General features: G+C 43.2%; 1 protein-coding gene across 1 annotated transcript; it reads right to left on the bottom strand.

Moving 5' to 3' along the window:
• Window positions 1-6: 6 nt before the first annotated feature.
• Window positions 7-16,401, bottom strand: adnp2b (ADNP homeobox 2b). Its single transcript, XM_036145149.1, has 4 exons — window positions 16,064-16,401; window positions 8,600-8,721; window positions 4,687-4,794; window positions 7-3,602 (listed from the first exon to the last, which is right to left on the bottom strand). The coding sequence occupies exons 2-4, from the start codon at window positions 8,705-8,707 to the stop codon at window positions 816-818; spliced, it is 3,003 nt and encodes a 1,000-aa protein (XP_036001042.1). The 5' UTR covers window positions 8,708-8,721; window positions 16,064-16,401; the 3' UTR covers window positions 7-815.
• Window positions 16,402-17,226: the final 825 nt, after the last annotated feature.

Below are 17,226 nucleotides of genomic sequence, written 5' to 3'. Positions count from 1 at the left end.
GAATCATTTGTTTGAAAAGAAACCACTTTATTTTGTATTTATTTTTGTCTTTACACCACAGTGGCCTTGGACAGAGTGTTTATTTATTATATCTAACCCAACAGTTTTCATACCGTAGTAGTTATAGAAAATACTAATAGAAAAAGAAGCAGCTGGGAGAACAATGGCGATGCGCAGGACCATCCAGTGGTGTGTGTGTCAAGTGGCGTTTAATCTTCGCAAACACGTGAACTTCACAATGGCACAAATCAAGTCGTTCCTAAAGGAAAAAGGGGGAAACCCGCTCAAAACAACACTGCTTAAATAAAAAAAAAGTTTACTGTGGAAATATATAACAAAATTCTGGAGAATTTGGTCTGAAAAACATGGTTAAAAGAAACTAAAAAAAAACAAAAAACTAAGCAGCTGTGGTCAAGAGATAAATAAGGTTAAAGTCATAAGGCAAAATCTGATATAATAAGAATTTAACTGTGAACCAATGTAATTTAGGAATCTGGGCTCAAACAGAGGGTGTAAAAGGCAGCTGAGAAACTTGGGTTCAATGATTGTTTGCACCAAGGGAAACACCGTCCATCACATCAGCATTATGGTTGTTTTGGAAAAGCGTCTCTAACATGTCACTACATGTGTGTGGGAACTGGAATAAGGAGCACTGGTAACATGGTGAGGTTGACTGAAGCACTATTAATGAAGGCTACATCAACAAACCGCCCGATCAGCTTAACGCCAAAAGGCCGTCGGGATTCAGCAGTTCTTTGTTTTGAAGTGAAACCGTTGCTTGATTTGCTCATTTCTGGGTCCCTGCTCCGAACGTTTCATTCCATCGGCTCGTCCTGCTCTGCCTCGTTTACATCCATCGGTTCTAGATCCTCCTCCACCCGCGCGGTTGTCGTCGTTTGCGACTCCTCCTCTTCGTCCGACTCCACGGCGTCGGCCGGCGGCTCCGGCTCCGGGATCACCAGGTTGTGCTTCACTCTGCTCAGCTCGGCCATGTTGAAGCCCAGCAGGATGGCGGCCGAGCTCCTCTTCAGGCTTTTCATGCACTTGCTGCGCTTCTTGCTGAAATGGCCGGCCAGCTCCGACTTGGATATGGACAGCCTCCTGCACAGCTCCTCCGTCTCCGGCTTGGTCACGTACGGGTTGGCGTTGAAGTACTTGGAGATGAACTCCCGGCGCTCGTCGCAGCAGCGCCGCTCCGCGGGCGTCGGCTCCAGCGCGAGCTTCACCGACGGGTCGCTCTGGGTCTCCGGTTCCGGCGGCGGCGCCGCCTTCTTCACCTGCAGCTCCTTCTCCCGCTGCTCCTTCTCCCGCTCCCGCCTCTCCTGCTCCCTCTTCTTGCGCAGGGCGGCCCTCTCCTCCCGCTCGCGCCGGTTGGCCTCCATGGCCTCCTTCAGCGCCGCCTCCAGCTTCCTCTTCAGCTGCCGCTCCGCCTCGGTTTCTGGGGGCTCCACTGGGGGAGGGGCCGGAGCTCGGATGAGGCGAGCTGGCGTTAAGGCCCGCGTCATCGTCATCCCCTGCGGCATTTGGAGGAAGTAGAGTCCAGACTGCTGCCCCACCTGCTGGGGCGGTCTTAGTGGCTGGTGCTGCAGCACAGCAGTGGGAGCCGTGGGTTTAGGAGGCGGAGGCGGAGGAGGAGGCGGCGGTGGTGGCGGCGGCTTCGGAGAATAGCGGCACCGCTGGATGTGGAGCATCACAGCCTGCTGGGTGACCTTCCCCGTGTACACGCCATTGCAGTATATGCACTTGAAGGCCTCCGTCTTCAAGATGGCGTGAATGGTGGGCGCCACAAAGTGCTTCTGTTTCAAATGCAGGACCTGGTCGGCCTGATTGTGAAACCTCTCGCTGCAGAAGGGACAGTAGGCGCTGTGGAGCTTCATGGGAGCGAGGCAGACGTCCTGCTGGCTGCCGCTCTGCAGCTTGAAGTAAATCAGGTCGAGAGAGTTGGTGACGAGGGCGATGTTGACCTCCCCCTCCCCCAGGACCTCCTTCGGGGCGGTGGTGGACACGTCAAAGTGCGGGAAGAGGATGCCGCCGTTGCCCTTGGAGTAGATCCGGTACTTCTGCCGGAGGAAGTCGCAGAACACCTTGCTCGCCGGATTGTGCAGCTTCACGTGCTCCACCAGCTGTTTGACCGAGAAGAACAGAGCCGTGCAGTACAAACAATTCAAGCCGTGCAGCAGGTGCTGGAAGACGGTCTTCTCCGTCAGCAGCATTTTGCACGTCAGACATTTGACGGTCTTGTCGGGCATCTTCCTCAGGAACGACGCGCGGGCGGCAACGCTCTCCGACCTGGAAGAGGAGGATTTGGTCTGGTGGGCGGCCTCCGTGTGCATGTCGAAGACGTTCGAGGGGAAGAGCTCGTTGCAGAGCGGGCAGGTGATCCACCGCTTGGTCTGTGGCGCGGCGTTGCTGAGCTGCTCGACGGGCTTGAGGGGGGAGGACGTTCTCGGAGGGACGAGGGGCGCGAACGTGTACGTGGGCATGCCGTTCATCCTGTTCCCGGTCGGGATCAGGTGACTCAGCAGGGACTGCGAAGTCATCATGGTGCCTTGGAGGGGCGTGTGGTTTATCGGGGCGTTTTGCACAGCCACGGCGGGCTTAGGAGCAGCTCCGGGAGCCTGGCTGGGCTGAGGTGCTGGTGGAAGAACCATCTGCTGCCCCTGCAGAGCCTGCTGAGGCTGAGCTACGGTCGAGGGTAAGGACGCGGGCGTCTGCTTCAGAGACACGTTGGACACCGTGGGAAGCTGGACCACGGACGAGCCCTGGGGCAGAGCGCTGCGGAGCGCTATGGTGGCGCCGGGCTGGAGCAAACCCTTGGCCTCGGCGCTGGCGAGCTGCACCAGCGCCGAGGCCTGCGGTGGCAGAAACGTTTGGTTGGTCCCGGGGGCGCAGATCAGCGTGGCACTGTTCGTGTTTCCCTGCAGCTGCTGCACGGCCACGACCGTCCCGGCGGGCTGGCCGTTGCTCGGCAGCACCAGGGAGCTGCTGGAGAATATCTGGGCCGCTTGTGGTTTGGGAGCGATGTTGGGGAACGTGACCAGCAGTCCGTTTCCATTAGCGGGCGGTTTGATGGCATAGTTCTTGTTCTCCGTGATGAGGGTCTGCACCTGCGTGTTGACCGAGTGGTGTGCCGGTTCGACCAGCATGTGGTGCAGCATCTGGTCTAGAGTTCCCGTGTTCACCTTGCACACCTTGCAGCAGTAGATCTTCACGGCCGAGTTGGTCTGCTGGTGCAGCCTGTACCCGATGTACTGCTCTGCCAAGTGTTCCAGGTGCTTGAGGATGATGTGCTTCTTCATGGCGAAGATGGAGGAGCTCGGGAACCCGCACCGTCGACACTGGAACCTCTCGGCGGAGCGGTGGGTGAAGGCGGTTTCCTTCTGCCCCTGTATGTTGGGGACGGGCAGTTTGGCGTGGAAGAAGAGCATGTGCTTCTTGACGATCTTGGGGTGCGAGATGAAGACGCACTGAGAGCAGGGCGTCAGCGCGCAGTACGACTGGACGTACGCGTGGCAGCGGGAGACGTGGCTTCTGAAGTTGTAGATGTTTTGCGACGAGTACTTGCAGAGGGTGCAGCACAGAGGTCGAGTCCGATAAGGCCACTGGATGGAGGGGGGGGGAAGCACATGAAGAGCGGGTAAATATTTCAAGAATGCGTCGAGCAGGAGTTGCTACATCTGAAGAGGCTCATATTCTGATTTGCCAACTACAAAGGGTAATTGCTAAAGAAGCTGGCTGTGTTCAAGCATGTTTAAAAGGTGAGTGGTAGGAAGAAGTTTGGTAAAATGAACCTGAATAGAATTAGTGAACAAAAGTCAAATTCACCTGGGCTAGTTCCTTTACCTGACTCCGGCAGATAGATTTGCTCCGCATATCCATCTGGAAACCTTCCGTTAAAGTAATTTTAGGAAGGGGCGAAAATACTGGTTAGCTGATTGGCCGATGTTGGTGATAGACGGGCCAAATAAACCAATCAGATCAATGAAGCATATGACATACTCGTCAACACAACCACAAGCCAAGCTACTCTTGCTGCTGCAGGTAAAGGCTCGTTAGCTCAGCAAAGAAATACTCTGTAATTCCGATAAAACTTGCTCGATAGCCACGCTAACGCTAGTTTCATTGGCTGAAGCCGCCATGTTCTTTAGACTTCTTGTTGCGTCACACCTCAACCCGCCTCAAAGCCAACGCTGATTGGACGTTCGTTTGGTGAACGGCTCCAAATTTTCTTTAACGGAGAGTAGCCAGACTGATCTGCGAGTGAAACCTTGAAAGCTCGCGAGATCAGGATGGTCTCACGAGGCTACTAGTTCCTAGCTAGCTGACAAAATGTTTTAAATTAAAGCATTCGGATAATTTTATACATTTTAGTTTCAGACTTGTTCTTCGTATGGTGTTTTTTTTTTTTTTTAACTCAAACTAAATCATGCTGTGGATCTCAAACAAGTTTTTCATAAAGAACTAACTTGCACGCACAGCGAAGAGACGGACGCTGAGGATCTTTATTAGAGACAAACTGGTAAGTAAAATAAAAGCACTATAGTTAAAAAAACAAAAAAGGGGGGTGGGGAGATTTCATGATAATTTTGGATTTTTAAAAAAAACACTGCTACAAACATAAAGCACTAGGTTTATGGGAAACGGCATACAAGTAATCCATCTGGGGCAAAGAGCCAAAACAATCACCTTCTTTTGCTGCCGGATGCTGAATCCCTCTGTGATATCGATCCATTCTGTTTCCTTAAAGGCTTCCTCCGGATCGGAGTCTTTCTCTTCTGGGTTTTCATCCAGCTCCTGCAAGGATCAGAAGAACAAAATCATATTAGAACTGGCGTCAGAGGTGGTAAAAACAAATAAAAAGTTAAAATGACATTCATTTCATCCTGAAAATCATAATGGTCACTTTTAAACCCAAGTGTCCCTGGTGAAGCCGTCCCAGTCCAAACCTGGTAAATCAAGATAAATTGTTGCACTGCTGAAATAATCCAGTTTGTGTAACATGGAAACAGCCTCACCCCACTGACAGGATTCCTCCATAACTTACATTTCCAGATTTATCTGTATATTTTTCAGCCCATTTCCAGCTGTAAATGGGCTTTTTTTTACAGAACCTAGTTCTATAGCGATCAGGCTTTAAATATAGAACCTGCAAAAACCACAGGATGTGAAGCGGAGGAAGGAAAAGCTCGGTCTATGGGCAAACGATGTAAACATATTAAAAACAAAACAAAAAGCAAGTCGTTTTTATTTATTTTACAAATTTAGCTAATTATCATGCCTTTTAATAAATACTTGGCAATATTTTTTCCAAGCTTTATTTTTTTTTTCCATATTTATTAAGCCCTAAAAAAGGTGTGGAACGGGAACCCTGTAGGGATTATTACCACCTGATGTCTAGCTTCATTTGCTGCCAAAAAGAAAACAGCCTTCCAAATCTTTTATAATGATTAGAACAACAACATTATTATTATTAATATTAATGTGCCAATCTTCCAAATTGAAGAAATCAAGATATTGTATTTAATCCTAGAGTCAGTTTTATTGTTCTCCTCTCTTCTTAGAAAATCCTTACAAGTTGGCTTGTAAAGGTGAGTGGTGGGTGGGTTTATCACCCCATTTAAATGTTTTTCTTCGTCAGATTTGTGGTATAAAGTTATTTGTCCTAAACACAAGTAGCTAAAACGGCAAAAACAAGGGTTTAAAACAAATTTGTAACATTTCTTTGCATAAATGTTTTACGAGGAGAGGTTTTAAAGATGAAATGAGTGAAAACTTGCAATGTTCCTTTCGTCTTTTTTTTTTTTTGCCATACTGCCCAACCCTATTGATGACCTAATTTCATCAAAGCCCATAGAAATACCAAAGCAACAATATTTAATTATGAGTGATGCTGCAACTTAATAATAAACATTGCAAACTTAAGTTAAATAAGGCTTGTGTAGTGCCGTGAAAATGTATTGGCCTTTTTTTCACACTTTAAAGGCAGAGTGTATAACTAATTTGGCTTTTAATTACCAAAAATCAAGTATTGCTTTTATAAATTCATATTCTGGCAAAATCTAATAACATCACATAAAAAATTAAACGTTCTCATTACTTAGTAGCTTATAAATACATAAGAGTCAGTGCACCCACTGAGAGGCGCCCTGTTGCTTCACTATTTCTGATTTCAGTGGCAGAAATGAGCCAAACTTGTCAGCCACACGTGTTTTCCCCCATCTGTCTTCTATATGAAGATGTGCTGGTGGAGTAAATTTGCTGTTTTATGTTGAAATGGAGGACCATCCATACCCTTTGCCCAGCGAGAAGGAAGAGAAAGTAACCAATAAATTAAAAAGATGTAATAACCAGGAGAAAGAGTCTATATCGGCTATTTTTACCAAGTAGAGACAATTAATGAGGAAGTGGGCATTTAAAACGGATGCAGAGGTTGCTGACTTTCTGCTGAACAGCAGGTAAGTTAATTCAATATAACAGTAAAGTTTATTTTTGAGGTTTTATTAGAAACAGGGCAATGTTTCTAATAAAACCTAAATAAATAAATAAAAAAAAAAACACGACTCGCGGAATTTACAAGCAATTTTTGAGAAAAAAAAACAACAAAAAAATAAGCTAACTTGGCAACAGTGCCAAAAACCATTTCACACGGCGACTGTAGCTATTAGCAGAAGCTAATTCATGGAGGACATCGTCACATTTGTGATAATCTGCGGCTTCCATAGTAGTCATTACGAGTTTACCGGTGAGGCATCAGAGCGTGATTCTCGGTCGTTTGTAATTTACAGTGAACTTCTGTATTAAGTGTGAGTATTTTACTTTACATATAAACGCTTTGTGCAAAATCGGAGTCCTGGTAACTGATCATAGGTGACAACAAAAAAAAAACTCAGGCAACCGGAAGTTGCAACGTACAGATATCCAAAACACAGCCGAACTAGAGTTAAGCATGATCCTTTAATTTAACCATTAACCATACGATGTTTATGAACAAAACTGATACCGACAAACATATGGTAGTTCCCGTCGATCAGAATTAAAACGCTTCATGTAAACAAGCCAATTGGAATATGATGATCGGATTGAGCTCAATCGGAATGAAAAATGTAATCCAATTTTTTCTGCATTGTTGAGTGGCGAAAATACATCGGGAAGCAAAACTGTCAAGAGCTCCCGATACAACCTTTCTATTTGAAAAATTAAGAGCTCAAAATTATTGCTTACTTAAATTCAAATCGGATCGTAAAATTTTGTGCGTGTAAACATAGTTACTGTTGTGTTCAGCTGCTCATGATGTCGTCGGCTGGATTGTACTTACCCTACTAACAACGCTTAATCATTTTTATCGATTTTTTTTAAAAACAAAATCCCTCTGAAGAGAGCAGCTTCTGTAGTTAAGGGGCGTTTCACTTTGGGAAAAATTGCAAGCCTCCAAGATTGATTGACTGCCGGCGTCAAGGCAATTCGTCGAGGGAGTCAAAAAGGAACCCAGATCAACTTTCAACGCCCTGCAGGTCTCACTTCCTCCATTAAGGTCAGTTCATAATTCAACAACATTTTTTAGGCAATTTGTAATCACAGCTTAAAGTAAAAAAAAATATGTGAATTTAAAAACATTCTGTAGAAGAAGGTTTACACGTTAGGCATCTAAACACAAACACACAAGATATTTGAGCCTGGGGAGCCATTTTGTTGAGCTTTTTTTTTTTGTTTTGTCCCTGAAAGATTGTCTTTTGGACCACTACTATTACCCCTGCAAACTGTGCAACCTAATTTACTTTTATTATTATTATTATGCAATTTAATGTGTCCCATACCTCTAGAACAGAAGGCTCTAGAGGTTCTTACAACTCAAAATGTGTTATTGTAACTTATGTGACACAAAAAGTAGTACAATTTTAAGGACACTGTCAATCAGAAGTTTAAGATTAATATTTTAATATTCAAAATAAGCATATCAATAACAGAAATGTTTACCTGATGCATGGCTGAGTAGACAAGATGTAAAAGATGAGCTCACCATGCATGACTTCAGGAGCTTTGTCATTAATAAAATATAATTTTATTTGGATGATATTGGAGTCATTTGTTTTCCTTTGGAGTCAAGTGGGGTTGTGTTGCAAAAATAATGCAATTTGTAAGGCACACTGTTTGCAGTCACTTAGACGCAAAGATTATGTACCATATTTTTCAGACAATTTTTTAAGACACACTTAAAAACCTTAAATTTTCTCAGAAATTGATGGTGCATTTTATTATTTATTTATATATATATATATATATATATATATATATGCGGAGATATGGGATATTTAATGCGCCTTATAATCCGGTGCATCTTATGTGTGGAGAAAGACACAGACAAGTTCATTCACAGCGCGCCTCCGAAAAATACGGTAGTTAAGGTTATGCAGAAAACAGATAATCATTCTATCATGTTCCTAGCTCCTTGCAAAGAGCATTAACTTTAGAAAAAAATTACAACTAAATATGACATTTACGACCCTCGTATATAAAACTAATAGCGTGCACCTAGATGACTTATTTTGGCCTATCGAACAACAAAAACAACAACAACAATAATAATAATAAAAAAACATACCTTGAGCCAGTTCTGACAGTCTTCGAGGCCGATCTCACTCAGGATGTTTTTCACTGCTTTACGGGCCTTTCGAATCTTTTCTACACTTCCTACAGGAAACTGATACATGATTCACCACAAACCTTAAAGAGAAACAGAAAACCATGATACAATTAGTAGTTTAGAAGAAAATATAAAAAAAATAAAAAACAAGCACACCATCCAGCTGGAGGGGCCAGAATAGGAGCGTATTTAGTCCACATGCAGACCAGTGGGAATGATAAGATTTGAGCATCTAGTAGCCGTTTAGATGTCAGTGGGGTTTGCTCGGATGGGGGAACATGGGGCGTGCATTAAAGCAATAAATGCTTAAATTATCAAGAAGTTATCCCGACAGAATTTTTATGGGATACAATAGGATAAATGTGTCTTTTTCTGTTGTGTGCTATAGCAGATTTCACATGGTGCCCCACATGAGAACATTTGCCTAATACAAATATGAGGATGATCATATTGAACACATTTTGTTGCTAGATAGACCCCACGAATGGTTCAGAAACATCCCAAATGTAATAGAATAAGAATTGAATAAAGTTATGCTCAAAATGATTCTAAACTCTAGCAGATCTAGATTTAAAGAGATTCTCATTCAATCAAGAGTGAGAAAGAGAGGCAGGTAGCCTTTAAAATATAACCATGTATAAAGATACATGATAGAGACAAACGCAAAAAGAGACGGCTGGATAACTAAGAGAAAGGTTGAGAGAGACAGAAGCTGGCTGCTCATATAAAGCTGTATTCTGGGATATTAATTGAAAGTTAAGTTGAAAGAAAATACAATCAACCCCGCCAAAATAAAACTTCTAGGGGAAACACTGAAACTAATCCAACATTTATTTTCATGGTACAACAACTGACAAACTGTTGAAACGTTGAGAGCAGAGAGTGAAGTGTGAATAAAATCACCAGATACACTGGTGTATTTTGTCTGTACTTCAAACAAACAATTAAGCTGATGACACCCTACATGCAGAGCGGGAAACACCTAATGATGGAGTGTATTTGGTTACCAAAACATCCATCCATCCATTTTCTGACCCGCTTAATCCCTCATGGGGTCACGGGGGTTGCTGGTGCCTATCTCCAGCGTTCACTGGGCGAGAGGCGGGGACAAACAACCATTCACACACACACACACTCACACCTTAGAGAAGCCAATTAACCTAACAGTCATGTTTCTGGACTGTGGGAGGAAGCCGGAGTACCCGGAAAGAACCCATACATGCACAGGGAGAACATGCAAACTCCATGCAGAAAGACCCAGGGTTGGATTTGAACCCAGAACCTTCTTGCTGCAAGGCACCAGCGCAAAAACAACAGTTCACCGTTACATTTCTTGGATCATTACACCATCTCTGGTTCACAAGGACTCAGGGTCCTCACCAAGATAAGTATAATGGCGGGTGTGAGTCTGACTGCACGTGTGTTGGTGTGTCAGGTGGCTGGTGCACGCACTGGTGTGTTGTTACCAGTGTGCAATTTCCAAAAAAAAAAAAAAAACAGAGGGGGGGATTATTTCAAATGTTTTGTTAATGAATAAAAGTTGTATTAATAATTAGCTAGCAGGTGCTCTTTCAGGTAGCTAGCTAAAACGTATTAATATAAATAAAAAATTTTGACAGCCCTTTGCCAAAAAATGCATCCCCTGCAGTTATACAGAAACATACACTTGTAGCCGATTTTACATTTTTTACACGTGTGTTCTGAGCTACCACTGTGAATTTAGTGTGTTTGAGATTTTTTTTAGATTAAAAACGTAGGGGAATGCATTTTTTGGCAGTTTTACAGAAACATACACTTGTAGCTGATTTAGCATTTTCTACATGTTTACACGTGTATTCTGAGCTACCAGTGTGAATTTCATGTGTTTGGGACAATTTTTAGAGTAAAACCATAGGGGGGTGCATGTTTTGGCAAAGGGCAGCCACAAAAAACCCATCCCATGCTGTTTTACTTAAATATACACTTGTAGCTGATTTAACATTTTCTACATGTTCACTCATGTGTTCTGAGCTACCACTGTGAATTTCATGTGTGTGTGTGTGTGTGTGTGTGTGACAATTTTTATGTTAAAAACAAGGGGGATGCATTTGTTTGGCAGCCCCTTGCCTAAAAACGCATCCCCTGCTATCTCAGAGGAGTTGACACTTGTATGACTGTATTCCTGTATAATAATCTGTAGTTAAAGGATAAGGGTCAGCAAATGCAAATTCTGCCCTGTAAAACAATGACAGTGCAATTGCCACTGTATTGAGCTGAAGCCCCATTTGGAGCTTGGCTTTTGAAAAACTTTGATAATTGGCTGCTGTAATATTATAGATTTCTAAGAATAAAAAGCTAGTAGATCTGTATATTCAAAAAATAACAGAAATACAATTATAGAGCATTCAGTATTGTAAGAAAGCCCACACTGTTTCTGGATAAAAAAAAAAGTATTGTATGAGTTAAGTTCTATTCCGTTTTATGCCCCTTTCCTTGTAAGATTGAAATGTCCCATGCTCCTGAATGCACCATAGCTTTCTGACGCTCGTGAATGCTTCACACTGGTCTATGAACGCCGTGCTGTGAAGATGCACGTTTGATCTTCTGTTTAAGACAAAGCTTTGCAGTTTCAAAACTCATATTGGCTCTCACGGTTTATTGTTGTATGTGAATGACGAGAGACCACAACAAATAAATCAGCCGTACGTCAGATAAAAACTTTGGATTTAATGTTGTTCATAACACCTGTAATTTTGTAAATTAAATCTGCCAAATAACTGTTTTTCTCCACAAGAGGTATATTAAAACGTTTTGATATCATTAATTTAAGAAGTAACTGCGTTGATCACATTTTAATCCGTTTACCGTCGATATTCAGTTGTACAGAGTGAGGCGTGCTTCCACCAAAGGGGATGCATATCTCGGCAGGGATGCATTTTCGGCATAACACCTAGACATCGTTTCTCTTCTGACCCTTCTTTATCCCTCCAGGGATAAAACATGAGTGACCAGAGGGGGGAAAATCAAAAACATTCCCCCCAGCAAATCGCACCCAGGTTGTTACGTTCTCTGGATGCATTCCCAAAGCGGAGCGTTGCGTAGAGCAGCTCGAAGGTGCTGATTGTCAAGCTAATAACAGCTAGCGTTAGCTAATGTTGTTCGGGGGGTTTACAGGTGCGATGATGCACGTTCAAGAGCTTTACTGACTTTTCTAGATTTCTCTCAAACATCTGTGTCGCACTAATCGCTACGCTCATAATAAATGAGCGTAACAGTCTAATTCCACCGTAACTCACAACTTTCAGCGTAAAGGTCCATTTGTCTGAAATGCGCTGGCGAGAACCCTGGCACTGCTGATCCACCTCCTTTACTTTTACCACTTCTTTTATAATCTCCATCTGCTTTTATGGTTGGAAGGCCAGGCAGGAAAGTTGGGCTGACTTCTCTGTCCAGAGTCGGGATATGACCGTGTAGCTATGTCTTAGTAAAACATACTATAAAATACTGTATTATGTACATCTGGCTTGGTCCTTGTTAGCGTTTAAAGTTAATCCAATTTGTAGTGTGTAAAGATCTCACACTAGGCCTGGCGAAAAAAATGAAAAATTTACAGACACCAAAATTTACAAGAATATTCAACATCATTTTGCCTTTGTTGCTTTTTCCAGTACTTAAAAAAAAAGTAAGATTTTAAAATTTTTTGGCTGCATAAAAGTATGCTCTGCACATGTCCCTTTAAGGCGATGCGACGACTTGTACATTACATCAATGACGAATGTAAACTGTGCACTGGAGTGTTAGAGACAGCATATTTTCAAGCCTATACAGGGGAGATGGTCGGACAAGCGTAATGCCGTCTGCATAGGACATCAAGAAAAAGGCCCTTGTCGCCTTTACTGCTAACAAAGGTGCAAATATAGTTAAAGCTGCAGAGCTCAATAGATGTATGTGAGTGCAGTGTTTCGGGCACATGCTGCACCTGGCAGTCTGTAATTGTGCACATCTTAATGTTATCGTCCATTTATCGCTACCGAGGTGAACTGCTCAATATATTGCGATATTGATTTTGGTTTATATCGCCCAGCCCTATGTCACAGTGCCCCAGGGTTTCCTCCACTGTATTATAAGCCTGGAAGGCCGCAATGCTTTATAGCCCCATTTACACTACCCTTGTTAAACCGAGCCGAGCCGAGACCAGTCCGAGCTTGGATCAGTTAACCAAGCCAAGACGACCGTTTACACACCACACTATCCCGGTTCCTTGGTTGCTACTCGCCTCCTAGTGACGATCTGCGGTACTGCCGCTCTCTGGGATTGAAGGTGGGACAAAGCAAATCAAAATGGCAGCGCCCGTAACATTCAGGATGTTATGGTTGGACAGAGTCGGCTTTTGGGACGTGGATAAGACAAACAAACGTCTAATAAGGATTTACAGACGCAGGAAACAACAACAGACACTGAGGTTCATCACGCTGCTAAGCAGAATCATCTCTGGAAATCGTGTGGCATGGTAAGGAAGCTAGTATTATTATGAATGTCTGAAATTTGTCTGAATGGAGTGTGTATTGGGACGTGCAGCCAGACACGCCGGAAAACCCGCGGACAGTCAGCTGACTGTAAGGGGATGACGCGGTCTGCTAATGCGCTCTTCGTTATCAGATAACCGGGATTAAAAAAAAAACAGTCCGAGACCTACTCAGGAACTGGTCTGCAGTTAGCGCGGTCCGGTTCAGTCTGCTAACCATTTACACACGAGAGTTACCTCGGTTATCGAGCTCGGACTGGTCTCGGCTCGGTTAAAAAGGGGTAGTGTAAACGGGCCTTATTTGTCCCCGGGCTAGGATAAGCATGGTTTATTTCAAATGCCTTGATGTTTGAGGCCAACATAAAACAGTCAGTAAAGTTCCCGTCTAGAAGAAAATCTCCCGGTCTAACTAAGCTAACGTGCTAGCTGTTATTAGCTCAACGCACACAACGTCCACGCTGCGCCTTCCGCGCATACGCTCAACAGTATCACACACTTCCCGCGACGACACCTACTGCCAGGATTAGCCCATTTTCTGGGGGAAACCCTCCTGCCCATCATGATTGATGGAGGAGACAGTTTGAACGGTCATTTTCTTGCTCAAATTTGCTCCTCCACTCCATTCTCCTCAACTCCTTTTCAACTCATCTGTGATTTAAAAATATATATACATATATCGAAAATGTTTCATTGGTCTTATAGAATATTAAAAATTTCTGATAAACTGAATTTGGGTTTTTCTTAGATGTAGGCCATGATCTTTAAAATTTAACATACACAAACACCTAAAACATAGCAGTATGTATTGAATCTACATCAAGTGATTTTCCCTTGTTGAATCACTAAAATAACTTTACTTTTCGAAAATATTGTATTTATTGAGATGCACCTGCATAAAACACAATTATAGTTATCATTTAGAGTTGGGAATGTTGTATTCAAAAGCATATATAAGTATTTGTGGAGTGACGAGGCAGCCTGTCGATCTCCCTGTCTCATTCACTAAGTCCCGCCTAAACTGGTTCGTAGATTTGGCAGCGAAGGAAGAAAACCATTATCTGAGACAAAACACTTGGAATATACATATATTTAGTGAGTGAGTGACTGGTTGGGGGGGGGGGGGGGGCTACATACACATTAATTTTCCATCTGTATTTGTGTTCTCACAAACAAAACAGATTTGCATTCCAGTGTCAAAACAAGGAGTTAGCTTATTGATACATTGGCCAGGTGTTTTTAGGAGTCTACCAAGATAAACATTGATGAACTATAAAAAAGCTTTTACCATAAACCTTCTAGAAGGGTACCCCACCATAAAATCTCATGTGGCTCTTACTTGCCTGGTATCCCACAAGAAGGTTGAATTAATGTATAGCATTGAGTGACCCTGCAGACTCCATCCTATGTAGACTCCAGGCCACAAAGTTTACAAAAGTAATTAGAACTCAGGTAACTCACTGCATTAATAGAAATACAAAAACTGATTAGATATTTCCATAACAGAAAGGGAGGAAAAAGTTCATAACAAACAGTTAATTTTAGCCCATTTGTTCCCAATTTTTTTCTCAAGACATGAAAATATCCTAATATTGTGTCAATTGTAACTCTTTAATAAAAATATTAAAACAGACGAAAATGTGTTTTTTATATAATAGGTCACAATTATGACTGGTGGGATAATGTGTCATACTCACAAATGAAATTACAGATAAGGATTTATTTTTTATCCAATAACTGAAATAGCCCCCACGTTTCACAGCGATCACTAAAATAGTGTTGGCTATTTTAACGGTGATCAGTCGTGGGAGATAGATTAATTAGTAGGAATGGAAAGCATCTTTGTCTGACACATCAAGCAAGCACAGAGGATGGCGCCTTTCTCATCTTGACGGGAAACTGCATTGTTGCATGCCTTGTATGGCCCAGCAGGAAGTAATGTTTAAAGAATTGTATATGTGCGTACCTAGATACCACAAAAATATCCCACCAACCACTGTTGTGACCACTGACTTCTTTAAATCATACTGAAATAAGGTTTCAGTACTCAATCAAAATGCATTGAAAAAAGCCCAACAAATAAATCTATTTTTATGGTCACATTACTGTGACCAATAGGTGAACGCTACCTGAATGCATTTTCTTGCATCCTCCCATTAGCTGAGTGGCACCTGGCTGCAGACCTCCACAGTGGAGGTAGAGGCCCTGACAGTGGAGGTCTGCAGCCAGGTCCTCTTGCACAATCTCGGCGTTTGAGCCTCACATCATGGGCATGGATCCTATCATCCCATCTCTATCTCAGCATGTACCAAAACAGACGATTCCTGTTGTTTTGTTGTATCACACTCAACGGATCTTTTTTTTTTTTTATTAAACCAATAAATATACTAACATCTTGTTTAACCACTTTTAAATGTTGCTTTAAATGCAATAAAACGGTGCAGTTCCTATAATTATCTAGAATGATAAAAGATTAACACTGTGAAAAACCTTTTAAGAAATATTAATGAATTGGATCGAATTGCTCAAATAAAAAAAGCATTAAAAAGTTACACATTGTAAAATTACTGGGTAGAGTAGATAATAATAAAGTAGTTAAACTGCTGCACAAGGATTTAAATAATGACTTTGAATATTCTTCTTCTTCTTCTTGTTGCAAAACGCGGTTTAAAAGAGTAATTACTGAGCAACAGCTGGTTCCCCGGCATCTGAGCCTACCTAAATGGCTGCTCTTTTTAGTTCATCTCTGGCTACCTACAAGCAGTGCCTTCCCTCTGCAGACACTCAGACCGTCTCGCAGCCACATTGGAGCCGGGGGGGGGGACCAGAGAACCCGGCAGCATGCTGTCAGACGACACGCCAGGTCACAGCGCATCTTCCCCACTCCGGCTTACCCACGGCCTCCCCTCGCACATATTTACCTCGTTGATATTTTCGGCGCGGATTAACGTTAGTCGTCGCTGTGCCTCCTCTGGCGTAGCCACGGTGCTCCACTTCCACCGGCCCGCAGCTGTGTCTGTGTGTGTGTGCGTGTGTGTGCGTCGGTGAACTGCGTCTGCTCCCGGCCGCTGCACGCCGCCGCTCACCGGCGCAGCATAACCTCCCCGCGCATGCCGCGCGCCACGAGGTCCGAAGTTAAACGTGAACCGTGATTTCGGCCCACGAAATCCGAAGACAAGTTATTTTTGGTGTAGCTTTTGTTCCCTTTCTTCCCCCTGTTGAGGAAAAAAAAAATGGCGCTCAAGTTCAGGATCTGACGTAGGAGCCTTATTTGCATACAGCACAAGTTGACCAATAGGAGACCTCGCATCCTGCAAAACTGTATAACTTTTTTACTCTGCCGCTTTTGGAGCCAGCGTTGCCCCAGCTTGTCCACATGGCGTGTTTCATAGTGTAGTTTCAGAATCTGATGTCACATTTGACCTGCTATGTGGACTTTTTCATTCTATGAGAAATAGCTAGCTAGGGGGCGTGGCCACATGGACTCCTACTGGGAGTCACGTGGTACAGCCCCAACCTTTAACCAATAGCTTGTCGAGAAAACGAGCTAAATGGGCGGGCCTTTGCTTGTGACGTCATATCATGCAACTTTTTGTGGCCAATCACTCAGAGCAGGGATTCTACCAAGAGACTAATAGGTTAGATGGGTTTTGGCTAGCATTGCAAGCAGTATAAAAATGTAATAACTTAAACCATTTTCAGAAACAAATACAGCTAGCTACAGGCGGATAATATTCTAAGTCAACTGCGATTTAACTTTCACGCATATTATACAATTTCGTAACGACCGATTAGACTATATTTCACGTAAACAAGGTCAATTTTGAGGTTTGCTTCTAAATGTGTTATCAGATAATTCATGTCATGGCACATTGGTCGTTGAAGACAAATCGTTAAAGTGGGCCACTACCTGTGACCTTGCACTGGAGTGAGCAGCTACCAGTGAGAACTTCTTTGTGTTAGCAATCTCATAAATAGTGGCTAGACATTGACTGTGGTCATTTTCAGACCTTTTACCAGGTCCTAGTCGAAAGAACCACTTCGGGGTCCAAACTATTCCGACAACTTAGGAATTTTGCTGTCA

The sequence above is a fragment of the Fundulus heteroclitus genome, chromosome 13, assembly GCF_011125445.2.
Source record: "Fundulus heteroclitus isolate FHET01 chromosome 13, MU-UCD_Fhet_4.1, whole genome shotgun sequence".
In the NCBI taxonomy this organism is placed as follows: domain Eukaryota; kingdom Metazoa; phylum Chordata; class Actinopteri; order Cyprinodontiformes; family Fundulidae; genus Fundulus; species Fundulus heteroclitus.
Note: the sequence above shows the minus strand (reverse complement) of the source record. Positions and strands in the feature narration are given on the sequence as shown.

Coding starts and splice junctions, on each gene's coding strand:
- adnp2b (XM_036145149.1), bottom strand. CDS start 8,707: ATGTATCAGTTTCCTGTAGGAAGTGTAGAAAAGATTCGAAAGGCCCGT. Junction 4,795..8,599: donor ACTGTCAGAACTGGCTCAAG/GTATGTTTTTTT, acceptor TGATCCTTGCAG/GAGCTGGATGAAAACCCAGA. Junction 3,603..4,686: donor GCATCCGGCAGCAAAAGAAG/GTGATTGTTTTG, acceptor CCCTCCATCCAG/TGGCCTTATCGGACTCGACC.